General features: G+C 51.3%; 1 protein-coding gene across 1 annotated transcript; it reads right to left on the bottom strand.

Moving 5' to 3' along the window:
* Positions 1 to 754: 754 nt before the first annotated feature.
* On the bottom strand, positions 755 to 1659 carry LOC137373154 (keratin-associated protein 12-1-like). Its single transcript, XM_068038012.1, has 3 exons — positions 1464 to 1659; positions 1209 to 1361; positions 755 to 1125 (listed from the first exon to the last, which is right to left on the bottom strand). Exons 1-3 carry the CDS (start codon positions 1657 to 1659, stop codon positions 755 to 757), a joined length of 720 nt encoding a protein of 239 aa, XP_067894113.1.
* Between the last annotated feature and the right edge of the window lie 14552 nt (positions 1660 to 16211).

Consider the following 16211-nt stretch of genomic DNA (forward strand, 5'->3'; position numbering starts at 1 on the left):
TCGCAACCTCAATCTCAAACTCAATCCCAACCTCAACCTTAACCTCAAACTCAACCCCAACCTCAACCTCAACCTCAAACTCAACCCCAACCCCAACCTCAAACACAACCTCAACCTCAACCTCAAAATCAACCCCAACCTCAACTCCAACCTTAACCTCAAATTCAAACTTAACTCCAATCTCAACCGCAACCCCAACCTCAACCTCAAACATAACCCCCAACTCCAAATCCCAAGCTCAACCCCTATAGTATAACAGAGAATTTTGTTTGACACATGATAATAAGCAGAAAGGATGGTGCATTGTGCTGATGATATGATTTGTGTTAGGCAGAATATGGAGATTTGATTCTATTCTCTCTGCTGATGATTCAGGGGATTATAATAAATACACAGATTATCCTATTTATAAAATGAGAAAGAATTATAGTCAAGTGTGGACTGATTGGGCAGAGACACAAAGAACAAAGGGAAATGGAATCTGACTCAATATTCAATAACAATTGCAATCCGCTTGTCCATGAAATTTCTAAATACCTTACAGGGAACTAACTGGAGACACACAGCTGATTGTCTGGAGTGTAACAGTCTGTAGTGTGACAGTCTGTAGTGTGACAATCTACAGTGTGACAGTCTGTAGTATGACAGTCTGCAGTGTGACAGTCTGTAGTGTGACGCACTGTAGAGTGACTGTTTGTAAAGCGACAGTCTATAGTGTAACTGTTTGTAGTGCAACAGTCAGTAGTGTGACAGTCTATAGTGTGACAGTCTGTACTGTGACAGTCTGTAATGTGACAGTTTGTAGTGTGACAGTCTGCAGTGTGACAGTCTGTAGTGTGACAGTCTGTAGTGTGACAGTCAGCAGTGTGACAGTCAGCAGTGTGACAGTAGTGTGACTATTTGTAGTGTGGCAGTTTGTAGTGTGACAGTCGGCAGTGTGACAGTCTGTAGTGCGACAGTCTATAGTGTGACTGTTTGTAGTGCAACAGTCAGTAGTGTGACAATCTGTAGTGTGACAGTTTGTAGTGTGACAGTCTGAAATGTGACAGTCTGTAGTGTGACAGTCTGTAGTGCGACAGTCTATAGTGTGACTGTTTGTAGTGCACCAGTCAGTAGTGTGACAATCTGTAGTGTGACAGTCTGTAGTGTAACAGTCTGTAGTGTGACAGTCTGTAGAGTGACAGTTTGTACTGTGACTGTAGTGTAACAGTCAGAAGTGTGACAGTCTATAGTGTGACAGTCGATAGTGTGACAGTTTGCAGTGTGATAGTCTGTAGTGTGACTGTTTGTAGTATGACAGTCTGTAGTGTGACAGTCTGTAGATTGACAGACTGTAGACTCACAATCTGTAGTGTGACAGTCTGTAGTGCAACAGTTTGTAACATGATCGTCTGTAGTGTAACAATATCTAGAGTGACAGTTTGGAGTCTGACAGTTTGTAGACCTTCAGTATGTAGCATTACAGTCTGTAGTGTGACAGTTTGCCTTGTGACAATCTGTAGTGTAACAGTCTGTAGTGCAACAGTTTGTAGAATGACAGTCTGTACTGTGACAGTCTGTTGTGTGAAAGTCTGTAGTGTGACAGTTTGTAGTCATAGAGTCATAGGGTCGTACAGCATAGAAAAAGGCCCTTCGGCCCACCATGTCCATGCCGACCATAACGCCTATCGATACTAATCCCACCTGCCTGCATTAATTCCATATCCCTCTATGCCTTGCTCATTCAAGTACCTGTCCAGATGACTCTTAAATGTCGCTACTGTTCCTACCTCCACCACCTCCTCAGGCAGCTCATTCCAGATACCCACTATTCTTTGTGTGAAAAATTTACCCCTTTGATCCCCTTTAAACCTCCTCCCTCTCACCTTAAATCTATGCCCTCCAGTTTTAGTCACCCCTACCATGGGAAACAGACTCTGGCTATCTACCCTATCTATTCCTCTTATAATTTTATATACCTCTATCATGTCCCCTCTCAGCCTCCTTCGCTCCAGGGAAAACAGACCCAGTCTATCCAATCTCTCTTTATAACTCAAGCCCTCCAAACCAGGCAACATCCTTGTGAATCTTTTCTGCACCCTCTCTAGCATCACATCTTTCCTGTAGTGCGGCAATCAGAACTGCACACAGTACTCCAAATGCGGCCTAACCAACGTTATGTACAACTGTAACATAACGTCCCAACTCTTGTACTCAATGCTTCGGCCGATGCCAGACACCTTCTTCACCACCCTGTCTACCTGTGTTGCCACTTTCAGGGAACTATGTACTTGCACCCCAAGGTCTCTCTGCTCAGCAATACTCCCCAGGGTCCTGCCATTCACTGTATATGTCCTGCCCTGGTTTAACTTCCCAAAATGCATCACTTCTCACTTGTCTGCATTAAATTCCATTTGCCACTCCCTTGCCCACTTTCCCTGTTTATCTATGTCCTGTTGTAACCTTAGACAACCTTCTTCACTGTCCACTATACCACCGATTTTGGTGTCATCTGCAAACTTACTAATCATGCCCCCTACATTCACATCCAAGTCATTAATATATATGACAAACAACAGAGGGCCCAGCACCGATCCCTACGGCACACCATCGGTCACTGGCCTCCAATCTGAAAAACAACCCTCCACTACCACCCTCTGCCTCCTATCACCAAGCCAATTTTGTATCCAATTGGCTAGCTCACCCTGGATCCCATGTGTTCGAACCTTCTGGACCAGCCTACCATGCGGGACCTTGTCAAAGGCCTTGCTAAAGTCCATGTAGACAATATCCATCACCCTGCCCTCATCAATCCTCTTGGTCACCTCCTCGAAAAACTCAATCAAATTCGTGAGACATGATTTCCCCACACACAAAGCCATGCTGACTATCCCTAATCAGACCATGCCTTTCCAGATGCATATAAATCCTGTCTCTCAGAATCCCTTCCAATAACTTTCCCACCACTGATGTAAGGCTCACCGGCCTGTAGTTCCCTGGCTTATCCCTGCTGCCCTTCTTAAATAAAGGCACAACATTAGCTATCCTCCAGTCTTCCGGTACCTCACCCGTGGCTAACGATGATACAAAAATCTCTGCCAGGGCCCCAGCAATCTCCTCCCTTGCTTCCCATAGCATCCTAGGATACACCTGGTCAGGCCCTGGGGATTTATCCACCTTAATGCGCTTCAAAACCTCCAACACCTCCTCCTTTGTAATGTTGATATGCTCCAGGATATCGGTGTTCCCTCCCTTGAACTCACTAGCTTCCATGACCTTCTCCACGGTAAATACGGACGAGAAATATTCATTTAAGATCTCGCCCATTTCCCATGGCTCCACACATAGATTGCCACACTGATCCTTAAGTGGACCTACTCTCTCCCTAGCTACCGTTTTACTCTTAACATACTTATAGAATCTTTTAGGATTCTCCTTTATCTTATCTGCCAGGGAAATCTCATGGCCCCTTTTTGCCCTCCTAATTTCCTTCTTAAGTGTACTCCTACATCCCCTATACTCCTCGAGGGACTCGCTCGATCCCAGCTGCCTATACCTGACATATGCCTCCTTCTTTGTCCTGACAAGACCCTCAATATCCTTCATCAACCAAGGTTCCCTAAACTTGCCAGCCTTGCCCTTCCAACTAACAAGAACCTGAACTCTTCCTATCTTACTTTTAAAAGCCTCCCACTTGCCAGACGTCCCTTTACCTGTAAACAGCCTCTCCCATTCAACTTTTGAGAGTTCCTGTCTGATGCCATCGAAATTAGCTTTCCCCCAATTTAGGACTTCAACCTGAGGACCAGTCCTATCCTTTTCCATAACTATTTTGAAGCTAATAGAGTTATGGTCACTGGTCCCAAAGTGCTCCCCCACTGACACATCAACCACCTGCCCATCCTCATTTCCTAAGAGGAGGTCGAGTGTAGCCCCTTCTCTAGTAGGGCCATCCACATACTGCTTCAGAAAACTATCCTGGACACACTTAACAAATTCTTCCCCATCTGATCCCTTAGCACTAAGGCAGTCCCAGTCAATATTAGGGAAGTTAAAATCACCTGCTATTACAACCCTATAATTCCTACACCTATCTGTGATTTCCCTACATATTTGCTCCTCCAATTCCCTCTGACTATTGGGGGGCCTATAGTATAATCCCATCAAAGTGATCACTCCTTTCTTATTTCTAAGTTCTACCCATATGGCCTCGCTGGACGCTCCCCCCGGGATATCCTCTCTAAGTACTGCCGTGATGTCCTCCCTAATCAATAGTGCAATCCCCCATCCCCCGCCTCTCTTACCTCCACCTCTGTCATGCCAGAAGCATTGGTACCCCGGAAAATTGAGCTGCCAGTCCTGCCCATCCCTCAACCACGTTTCCGTAATAGCTATAATATCACAATCCCATGTACCGATCCATGCTCTGAGTTCATCTGCCTTACCTGTAAGGCTTCTTGCATTAAAGTAAATGCAGTTTAGCCTACCAGACCTTCCACGCTCCCTGTCCTGCCCCTGCCCGGCCTGCCTACTGGACTTGCTTGCTGTAACCTCTACATTTGCCTCAACTATCTCATTGGAGAGACTACTAATTTGGGTCCCACCCCCCTGCCAGACTAGTTTAAACCCTCCCGAGTAGTACTAGCAAACCTCCCCGCAAGGATATTGGTCCCCTGTGGTGTGACAGTCTGTGCTGTAACAGTATGTAGTGAGACAGTCTGTAGTGTGACAGTCTGTAGTGTGACTGTCTGTCGTGTAGCAGTCTGTAGTGTAGCAGTCTGTAGTGACAGTCTGTATTCACAGTTTGTAGTGACAGTCTGTAGTGTGACAGTCTGTAAAGACAGTATGTAGTGTGACATTCCATAGTGACAGTATATAGTGTGACAGTCTTTCGTGACAGTCTGTAGAGACAGTCTGTGGAGACAGTCCGTAGTGACAGACTGTAATGTGACAGGCTGTAGTGCCAGTCTGTAGTGACAGTCTGTAGAGTGATGGTCTGTCATGACATTCTGTAGAGTGACAGTTTGTAGGGATAGCCTGTAGTGTCTGTCTGTAGTGTGACAGCCTTTAGTGACAGTCTGTAGTGCTACAGTCTGTAGTGTGACAGTCAGTTGTGACAGTATGTAGTGTGACAGTCTATACTGAGAGTCTGTATTGTTAGTCTGTAGTGTGACAGTCTGTCGTGTGACAGTCATTAGTGTGACAATATGTAGTGTGACAATCTGCAGTGTGACAGCCTGTAGTACGATAGTCTATAGTGTGACGGTCAGTAGAATGATAGTTTGTAGTGTGACAGTCTGAAGTGTGACAGTCAATAGTGTGACAGTCTGCAGTGTAACAATCTATCGGGTGACAGTCTGTAGAGTGACAGCTTGCAGTCTGACTGTTTGTAATATAACAGTCTGTAGTGTGACAGTTTGTCGTGTGACAGTCTGTTGTGTGACAGTCTATAGTGTGACAGTCTGTAGTGTGACAGTCTGTGGTATGACAGCCTGCAGTGTAACAGTCATAGTGCGACAGTTTGTAGTATGACAGTCTGTACTGTAAGAGTATTTAGTGTGACACTCTGTGGTGTGACAGTTTGTTGTGTGACAGTCTGCAGTGTGAAAGTCTGTAGTGACAGTCTGTATTCACAGTCTGTAGTGACAGTCTGTAGTGTTACAGTCTGTAGTGTGACAGTCTGTAGCGTAGTGATAGCCTGTTGTGACAGTCTGTAGAGACAGTCTGTAGTGTAACAGTCTGTAGTGACAGTCTGAAGTGACATTCTATAGTGACAGTCTGTAGTGTGACAGTCTGTAGTGAAAGTTTGTAGAGGGAAAGTTTGTAGGGGCAGTCTGTAGTGCTACAGTCTGTAGTGACAATCTGTAGAGTGACAGTCTGTTGTGACAGTATGTAGTGTGACAGTCTGTAGTGTTACAGTCTGTAACGGAGAGTCTGTAGTGTGATCACCTGTAGTGTGACAGTTTGCAGTATGACAATTTGTAGTGTTACAGTCTGTAATGTGACAGTCTGTAGTGTGATCGTCTGTAGTGCAACAGTTCATAGTATGACAGTCTATGCTGTAACAGTATGTAGTGTGGCAGTCTGTAGTGTGACAGTCTGTAGTGAAGTTCTGAAGTGACATTCTATAGTGACAGTCTGCAGTGTGACAGCCTGTAGCGTGAACAAAGAACAAAGAACAAAGAAAATTACAGCACAGGAACAGGCCCTTCGGCTCTCCAAGCCTGCGCCGATCCAGATCCTCTACCTAAACATGTCGCCTATTTTCTAAGGGTCTGTATCTCTTTACTTCCTGCCCATTCATGTATCTGTCTAGATACATCTTATAAGACGCTATCGTGCCCGCGTCGACCACCTCCGCTGGCAACGTGTTCCAGGCACCCACCACCCTCTGCGTAAAGAACTTTCCACGCATTTCCCCCCTAAACTTTTCCCCTTTCACTTTGATCTCGTGTCCTCTAGTAATTGAATCCCCCACTCTGGGAAAAAGCTTCTTGCTATCCACCCTGTCTATACCTCTCATGATTTTGTACACCTCAATCAGGTCCCCCCTCAACCTCCGTCTTTCTAATGAAAATAATCCTAATCTACTCAACCTCTCTTCATAGCTAGCGCCCTCCATACCAGGCAACATCCTGGTGAACCTCCTCTGAACCCTCTCCAAAGCATCCACATCCTTTTGGTAATGTGGTGACCAGAACTGCACGCAGTATTCCAAATGTGGCCGAACCAAAGTCCTATACAACTGTAACATGACCTGCCAACTCTTGTACTCAAGCATGCCGTATGCCTTCTTGATCACTCTAATGACCTGCGTTGCCACCTTCAGGGAACAATGGACCTGAACACCCAAATCTCTCTGTACATCAATTTTCTCCAGGACTTTTCCACTTACTGTATAGTTCACTCTTGAATTGGATCTTCCAAAATGCATCACCTCGCATTTGCCCTGATTGAACTCCATCTGCCATTTTTCTGCCCAACTCTCCAGTCTATCTATATTCTGCTGTATTCTCTGACAGTCCCCTTCACTATCTGCTACTCCACCAATCTTAGGGTCGTCTGCAAACTTGCTGATCAGACCACTTATATTTTCCTCCAAATCATTTATGTATATCACAAACAACAGTGGTCCCAGCACGGATCCCTGTGGAACACCACTAGTCACACGTCTCCATTTTGAGTATCTCCCTTCCACTGCTACTCTCTGTCTCCTGTTGCCCAGCCAGCTCTTTATCCATCTAGCTAGTACACCCTGGATCCCATGCGAATTCACTTTCTCCATCAGCCTACCATGGGGAACCTTATCAAACGCCTTACTGAAGTCCATGTATATGACATCGACAGCCCTTCCCTCATCAATCAACTTTGTCACTTCCTCAAAGAATTCTATTAAGTTGGTAAGACATGACCTTCCCTGCACAAAACCATGTTGCCTATCACTGATGAGCCCATTTTCTTCCAAATGGGAATAGATCCTATCCCTCAGTATCTTCTCCAGCAGCTTCCCTACCACTGACGTCAGGCTCACCGGTCTATAATTACCTGGATTATCCCTGCTACCCTTCTTAAACAAGGGGACAACATTAGCAATTCTCCAGTCCTCCGGGACCTCACCCGTGTTTAAGGATGCTGCAAAGATATCTGTTAAGGCCCCAGCTATTTCCTCTCTCGCTTCCCTCAGTAACCTGGGATAGATCCCATCCGGACCTGGGGACTTGTCCACCTTAATGCCTTTTAGAATACCCAACACTTCCTCCCTCCTTATGCCGACTTGACCTAGAGTAATCAAACATCTGTTCCTAACCTCAACATCCGTCATGTCCCTCTCCTCAGTGAATAACGAAGCAAAGTACTCGTTTAGAATCTCACCCATTTTCTCTGACTCCACGCATAACTTTCCTCCTTGGTCATTTGAAAACAAGGATGGGAATTTTAAAATTGAGACATTGGCAGATGGGGAGCCAATGTAGATCAATAAGATTGGCGAGGTGGGGGTGATGGATGAATGGGAGCTGGTCTAGAGGATAGGGGCAGCAGCAGAATTTAACATGAGCTTGTTTACAGAGGTAGGAAGGTGGGAAGCTGTCCAGGAGAGCATTGGAATAGTCCAGTCTGCAGTTAACAAAGGAAAAGATGAAGGTTTCAGCAGCAGATGGGTTGAGATAGAGTTGGAGTCAGGAAATGTTATGGAGATTGAAATAAGCACTCTTAGTGATGTAGATAGTTTGTGATCAGTAGTTCAGCTCAGGATTAAATAGGATTTCAAGGTTGTAAACAACTGGCTCAGCTTCAGTCATTGACCAGGGGGAGGGATGGAGTCAGTGACCAGGGAGAGGGTTGGAGACAGTGACCGGGGAGAGTGATGGAGTCAGTGTCCGGGGAGATCGATGGAGACAGTGACCAGGGAGAGGGATGGAGTCAGTGTCCGGGGAGAGGGATGGAGTCAGTGTCCGGGGAGAGGGATGGAGTCAGTGTCCAGGGAGAGTGATGGAGTCAGTGTCCGGGGAGAGTGATGGAGTCAGTGACCGGGGAGAGGGATGGAGTCAGTGACCGGGGAGAGGGATGGAGTCAGTGACTGGGGAGAGGAATGGAGACAGTGACCAGGGAGAGGAATGGAGTCAGTGACCAGGGAGAGGGATGGAGTCAGTGACCAGGGAGAGGGATGGAGTCAGTGACCAGGGAGAGGAATGGAGTCAGTGACCGGGGAGAGGGATGGAGACAGTGACCGGGGAGAGGAATGGAGTCAGTGACCAGGGAGAGGGATGACGACAGTGACCGGGGAGAGGGACCGAGTCAGTGACCAGGGAGAGGGATGGAGTCAGTGACCAGGGAGAGGGATAGAGTCAGTGAACAGGGAGAGGAATGGAGTCAGTGACTGGGGAGAGGGATGGAGACAGTGACCAGGGAAAGGAATGGAGTCAGTGACCGGGGAGAGGGATGGAGTCAGTGACTGGGGAGAGGGATGGAGACAGTGACCAGGGAGAGGAATGGAGTCAGTGACCGGGGAGAGGGACCGAGTCAGTGACCAGGGAGAGAGATGGAGTCAGTGACCAGGGAGACGGATGGAGTCAGTGATCGGGGACAGGGATGGAGTCAGTGACTGGGGAGAGGGATGGAGACAGTGACCGGGGAGAGGAATGGAGTCAGTGACCGGGGAGAGGGATGGAGACAGTGACCAGGGAGAGGAATGGAGTCAGAGACCGGGGAGAGGGATGGAGTCAGTGACAAGGGAGAGGGATAGAGAATGTGACCAGGGAGAAGGTTGGAGTCAGTGACCAGGGAGAGGGATGGAGACAGTGACCAGGGAGAAGGTTGGAGTCAGTGACCAGGGAGAGGGATGGAGACAGTGACCAGGGAGAAGGTTGGAGTCAGTGACCAGGGAGAGGGATGGAGACAGAGACCAGGGAGAAGGTTGGAGTCCGTGACCAGGGAGAGGGATGGAGACAGTGACCAGGGAGAGGGATGGAGAATGTGACCAGGGAGAAGGTTGGAGTCAGTGACCAGGGAGAGGGATGGAGAATGTGACCAGGGAGAAGGTTGGAGTCAGTGACCAGGGAGAGGGATGGAGACAGTGACCAGGGAGAAGGTTGGAGTCAGTGACCAGGGAGAGGGATGGAGACAGTGACCAGGGAGAAGGTTGGAGTCAGTGACCAGGGAGAGGGATGGAGACAGTGACCAGGGAGAAGGTTGGAGTCAGTGACCAGGGAGAGGGATGTAGACAGTGACCAGGGAGAAGGTTGGAGTCAGTGTCCAGGGAGAGGGATGGAGAATGTGACCAGGGAGAAGGTTGGAGTCAGTGACCAGGGAGAGGGATGGAGACAGTGACCAGGGAGAAGGTTGGAGTCAGTGACCAGGGAGAGGGATGGAGACAGTGACCAGGGAGAAGGTTGGAGTCAGTGACCAGGGAGAGGGATGGAGACAGTGACCAGGGAGAAGGTTGGAGTCCGTGACCAGGGAGAGGGATGGAGACAGTGACCAGGGAGAGGGATGGAGTCAGTGACCAGGGAGAGGGATGGAGACAGTGACAAGGGAGAGGGAAGGAGTCAAGTGACCAGGGAGAGGGACGGAGACTGTGACCAGGGGGAGAAATGGAGTCAGTGACCAGGGAGAGGGATGGAGTCAGTGTCCAGGGAGAGGGATGGAGAATGTGACCAGGGAGTGAAATGGAGTCAGTGACCAGGGAGAGGGATGGAGACAGTGACCAGGGAGAAGGTTGGAGTCAGTGACCAGGGAGTGGGATGGAGACAGTGACCAGGGAGAAGGTTGGAGTCAGTGACCAGGGAGAGGGATGGTCAGTGACCAGGGAGAGGGATGGAGACAGTGACCAGGGAGAGGGATAGAGACAGTGACCAGGGAGAGGGATGGAGAGATTGACCAGGGAGAGGGATAGAGACAGTGACCAGGGAGAGGGATGCAGTCAGTGACCAGGGAGAGGGATGGAGAAAGTGACCAGGGAGAGGAATGGAGACAGTGACCAGGCAGAGAAATGGAGTCATTGACCAGGGAGAAGACTGGAATTCGTGCCCAGGGTGAGAAATGGAGTCAGTGACCAGGGAGAGGGATGGAGACAGTGACCAGGGAGAGGGAAGGAGTCAGTGACCAAGGAGAGGGATGGAGACTGTGACCAGGGGGAGAAATGGAGTCAGTGACCAGGGAGAGGGATGGAGTCAGTGACCAGGGAGAGAGATGGAGTCAGTGACTAGGGAGAGGAATGGAGACAGTGACCAGGGGGAAGATTGGAGTTCGTGACCAGGGAGAGAAATGGAGTCAGTGACCAGGGAGAGGGATGGAGACTGTGACCAGGGAGAAGGTTGGAGTCAGTGACCAGGGAGAGGGATGGGGACAGTGACCAGGGAGAAGGTTGGAGTCAGTGACCAGGGAGAGGGATGGAGACAGTGACCAGGGAGAAGGTTGGAGTCAGTGACCAGGGATAGGGATGGAGACAGTGACCAGGGAGAAGGTTGGAGTCATTGACCAGGGAGAGGGATAGAGACAGAGACCAGGGGGAGGGATGGAGACAGTGACCAGGGAGAAGGTTGGAGTCAGTGACCAGGGGAGGGATGGAGACAGTGACCAGGGAGAAGGTTGGAGTCAGTGACCAGGGAGAGAGATGGAGACAGTGACCAGGGAGAAGGTTGGAGTCAGTGACCAGGGAGAGGGATGGAGACAGAGACCAGGGGGAGGGTTGGAGACAGTGACCAGGGAGAAGGTTGGAGTCAGTGACCAGGGAGAGGGATGGAGACAGAGACCAGGGGGAGGGATGGTCATTGACCAGGGAGAGGGATGGAGACAGTGACCAGGGAGAGGGATAGAGACAGTGACCAGGGAGAGGGATGGAGACATTGACCAGGGAGAGGGATAGAGACTGACCAGGGAGAGGGATGCAGTCAGTGACCAGGGAGAGGGATGGAGACAGTGACCAGGGAGAGAAATGGAGTCAGTGACCAGGCAGAGAAATAGCGTCATTGACCAGGGAAAGATTGGAATTCGTGCCCAGGGTGAGAAATGGAGTCAGTGACCAGGGAGAGGGATGGAGACAGTGACCAGGGAGAGGGAAGGAGTCTGTGACCAGGGAGAGGGAAGGAGTCTGTGACCAGGGAGAGGGATGGAGACTGTGACCAGGGGGAGAAATGGAGTCAGTGACCAGGGAGAGGGATGGAGTCAGTGACTAGGGAGAGGAATGGAGACAGTGACCAGGGGGAAGATTGGAGTTCGTGACCAGGGAGAGAAATGGAGTCAGTGACCAGGGAGAGGGATGGAGACTGTGACCAGGGAGAAGGTTGGAGTCAGTGACCAGGGAGAGGGATGGAGACAGTGACCAGGGAGAAGGTTGGAGTCATTGACCAGGGAGAGGGATGGAGACAGAGACCAGGGGGAGGGATGGAGACAGTGACCAGGGAGAAGGTTGGAGTCAGTGACCAGGGAGAGGGATGGAGACAGTGACCAGGGAGAAGGTTGGAGTCAGTGACCAGGGAGAGGGATGGAGATGACCAGGGTGAAGGTTGGAGTCAGTGAACAGGGAGAGGGATGGAGACAGAGAACAGGGGGAGGGATGGAGACAGTGACCAGGGAGAGGGAAGGAGTCAGTGACCAAGGAGAGGGATGGAGACTGTGACCAGGGGGAGAAATGGAGTCAGTGACCAGGGAGAGGGATGGAGTCAGTGACCAGGGAGAGAGATGGAGTCAGTGACTAGGGAGAGGAATGGAGAATGTGACCAGGGAGAAGGTTGGAGTCAGTGACCAGGGAGAGGGATGGAGAATGTGACCAGGGAGAAGGTTGGAGTCAGTGACCAGGGAGAGGGATGGAGACAGTGACCAGGGAGAAGGTTGGAGTCAGTGACCAGGGAGAGGGATGGAGACGACCAGGGTGAAGGTTGGAGTCAGTGAACAGGGAGAGGGATGGAGACAGAGAACAGGGGGAGGGATGGAGACAGTGACCAGGGAGAAGGTTGGAGTCAAGTGACCAGGGAGAGGGATGGAGACAGAGACCAGGGGGAGGGATGGAGTCAGTGACCAGGGAGAGAGATAGAGACAGTGACCAGGGAGAGGGATGGAGACAGTGACCAGGGAGAGGGATGGATACAGTGACCAGGGAGAGGGATAGAGACAGTGACCAGGGAGAGGGATGCAGTCAGTGACCAGGGAGAGAGATGGAGTCATTGACCAGGGAGAAGGTTGGAGTCAGTGACCAGGGAGAGGGATGGAGACAGAGACCAGGGGGAGGGATGGAGTCAGTGACCAGGGAGAAAAATGGCGTCAGTGACCAGGCAGAGGGATGGAGACAGTGACCAGGGAGAGAAATGGAGTCATTGACCAGGGAGACAGATGGAGTCAGTGTCCGGGGAGAGGGATGGAGACAGTGACCAGGGAGAGGGATGGAGACAGTGACCAGGGAGCGAAATGGAGTCAGTGACCAGGGAGAGGGATAGAGACAGTGACCAGGGAGAGGGATGGAGTCAGTGACCAGGGAGAGGGATGGAGAAAGTGGCCAGGGAGAGAAATGGACTCAGTGACCAGGGAGAGAAATGGAGTCAGTGACCAGGGTGAGGGATGGAGTCAGTGACCAGGGAGAGGGATGGAGAAAGTGGCCAGGGAGAGAAATGGAGTCAGTGACCAGGGAGAGAAATGGAGTCAGTGACCAGGGAGAGGGATGGAGAAAGTGACGAGGCAGAGGGATGGAGTCAGTGACCAGGGAGAGGGATGGAGAAAGTGACCAGGGAGAGGGATGGAGAAAGTGACCAGGGAGAGTGATGGAGACACTGACCAGGGAGAGAAATGGAGTCAGTGACCTGGGTGAGGGATGGAGTCAGTGACCAGGGAGACTGATGGAGAAAGTGACCAGGGAGAGGGATGGAGTCAGTGACCAGGGAGAGGGATGGAGAAAGTGGCCAGGGAGAGAAATGGAGTCAGTGACCAGGGAGAGAAATGGAGTCAGTGACCAGGGTGAGGGATGGAGTCAGTGACCAGGGAGAGGGATGGAGAAAGTGACGAGGCAGAGGGATGGAGTCAGTGACCAGGGAGAGGGATGGAGAAAGTGACCAGGGAGAGGGATGGAGAAAGTGACCAGGGAGAGGGATGGAGTCAGTGACCAGGGAGAGGGATGGAGACAGTGACCAGGGAGAGGGATGGAAAAAGAGACCAGGGAGAGGGATGGAGTCACTGACCAGTGAGAGGGATGGAGTGACCGAGGAGAGGAATGGAGACACTGACCAGGGAGAGGGATGGAGTCAGTGAACAGGGGGAGGGATGGAGTCAGCGTCCGGGGAGAGGGATGGAGACAGTGACCAGGGAGAGGGATGGAGACACTGACCAGGGAGAGAAATGGTCAGTGACCAGGGTGAGAAATGGAGTCAGTGACCTGGGTGAGGGATGGAGTCAGTGACCAGGGAGAGGGATGGAGTCAGTGACCAGGGTGAAGGACGGAGTCAGTGACCAGGGAGAGAGATGGAGAAAGTGACCAGGGAGAGGGATGGAGTCAGTGACCAGGGAGAGGGATGGAGTCAGTGACCAGGGAGAGAGATGGAGAAAGTGACCAGGGAGAGGGATGGAGTCAATGACCAGGGAGAGGGATGGAGAAAGTGACCAGGGAGAGGGATGGAGAAAGTGACCAGGGTGAGGGATGGAGTCAGTGACCAGGGAGAGGGATGGAGTGACCGAGGAGAGGAATGGAGACAGTGACCAGGGAGAGAGATGGAGTCAGTGACCAGGGAGAGGGATGGCAACAGTGACCAGGGAGAGGGATGGAGAAAGTGACCAGGGAGAGGGATGGAGTCACTGACCAGGGAGAGGGATGGAGTGACCGAGGAGAGGAATGGAGACAGTGACCAGGGAGAGGGATGGAGACAGTGACCAGGGAGAGGGAAGGAGTCAGTGACCAGGGAGAGGGACGGAGACTGTGACCTGGGGGAGAAATGGAGTCAGTGACCAGGGAGAGGGATGGAGTCAGTGTCCAGGGAGAGGGATGGAGAATGTGACCAGGGAGTGAAATGGAGTCAGTGACCAGGGAGAGGGATGGAGTCAGTGTCCAGGGAGATGGATGGAGAATGTGACCAGGGAGTGAAATGGAGTCAGTGACCAGTGAGGGAGATGGAGTCAGTGACTAGGGAGAGGAATGGAGATAGTGACCAGGGGGAAGATTGGAGTTGGTAACCAGGTAGAAAATGATGGAGTCAGTGACCAGGTAAGGAAATGGAATTAGTGACCAGGGAGAGGGATGGAGACTGTGACCAGGGAGAAGGTTGGAGTCAGAAACCAGGGAGAGGGATGGAGACAGTGACCAGGGAGAAGGTTGGATTCATTGACCAGGGAGAGGGATGGAGACAGTGACCAGGGAGAGGGATGGAGACAGTGAACAGGGTGAGAAATGGAGTAGGTGACCAGGGAGACAGATGGAGTCAGTGTCCGGGGAGAGGGATGGAGTCAGTGACCAGGGAGAGGAATGGAGACAGTGACCAGGGAGAGAAATGGAGTCAGTGACCAGGGAGAGAGATGGAGTCAGTGACCAGGGAGAGAGATGGAGTCAGTGACTAGGGAGAGGAATGGAGTCAGTGACCAGGGAGAGAGATGGAGTCAGTGACCAGGGAGAGGGATGGCGACAGTGACCAGGGAGAGGGATGGAGAAAGTGACCAGGGAGAGGGATGGAGTCACTGACCAGGGAGAGGGATGGAGTGACCGAGGAGAGGAATGGAGACAGTGACCAGGGAGAGGGATGGAGTCATTGACCAGGGAGAAGATTGGAGTTCATGACCAGGGAGAGAAATGGAGTTAATGTCCGGGGAAAGGGATGGAGTCTGTGACCAGGAAGAGGGATGGAGTCAGTGAACAGGAAGAGGGATGGAGTCAGTGACCAGGGAGAGGGACGGAGACTGTGACCAGGGGGAAAAATGGAGTCAGTGACCAGGGAGAGGGATGGAGTCAGTGTCCAGGGAGAGGGATGGAGTCAGTGTCCAGGGAGATGGATGGAGAATGTGACCAGGGAGTGAAATGGAGTCAGTGACCAGGGAGTGAAATGGAATCAGTGACCAGGGAGAGGGATGGAGACTGTGACCAGCGAGAAGGTTGGAGTCAGTGACCAGGGAGAGGGATGGAGACAGTGACCAGGGAGAAGGTTGGAGTCAGTGACCAGGGAGAGGGATGGTGACTGTGACCAGGGAGAAGGTTGGAGTCAGTGACCAGGGAGAGGGATGGAGACAGAGACCAGGGGGAGGGATGGAGACAGTGACCAGGGAGAAGGTTGGAGTCAGTGACCAGGGAGAGGGATGGAGACAGTGACCAGGGAGAAGGTTGGAGTCAGTGACCAGGGAGAGGGATGGAGACAGTGACCAGGGAGAAGGTTGGAGTCAGTGACCAGGGAGAGGGATGGAGACAGAGACCAGGGGGAGGGATGGAGACAGTGACCAGGGAGAAGGTTGGAGTCAGTGACCAGGGAGAGGGATGGAGACAGTGACCAGGGAGAGGGATGGTCAGTGACCAGGGAGAGGGATGGAGACAGTGACCAGGGAGAGGGTTAGAGACAGTGACCAGGGAGAGGGATGGAGACATTGACCAGGGAGAGGGATAGAGACAGTGACCAGGGAGAGGGATGCAGTCAGTGACCAGGAAGAGGGATGGAGACAGTGACCAGGGAGAGGGAAGGAGTCAGTGACCCGGGAGAGGGATGGAGTCTGTGACCAGGGGGAGAAATGGAGTCAGTGACCAGGGAGAGGGATGGAATCAGTGACCAGGGAGA

This window comes from Heterodontus francisci, chromosome 8 (assembly GCF_036365525.1).
Source record: "Heterodontus francisci isolate sHetFra1 chromosome 8, sHetFra1.hap1, whole genome shotgun sequence".
Taxonomy (NCBI): domain Eukaryota; kingdom Metazoa; phylum Chordata; class Chondrichthyes; order Heterodontiformes; family Heterodontidae; genus Heterodontus; species Heterodontus francisci.

Coding starts and splice junctions, on each gene's coding strand:
- LOC137373154 (XM_068038012.1), bottom strand. CDS start 1,659: ATGGTCGGCATGGACATGGTGGGCCGAAGGGCCTTTTTCTATGCTGTA. Junction 1,362..1,463: donor AAACTGTCACACTACAGACT/GTAATGCTACAT, acceptor GTTGCACTACAG/ACTGTCACACTACAGATTGT. Junction 1,126..1,208: donor AGACTGTCACACTTCTGACT/GTTACACTACAG, acceptor GTCACACTACAG/ATTGTCACACTACTGACTGG.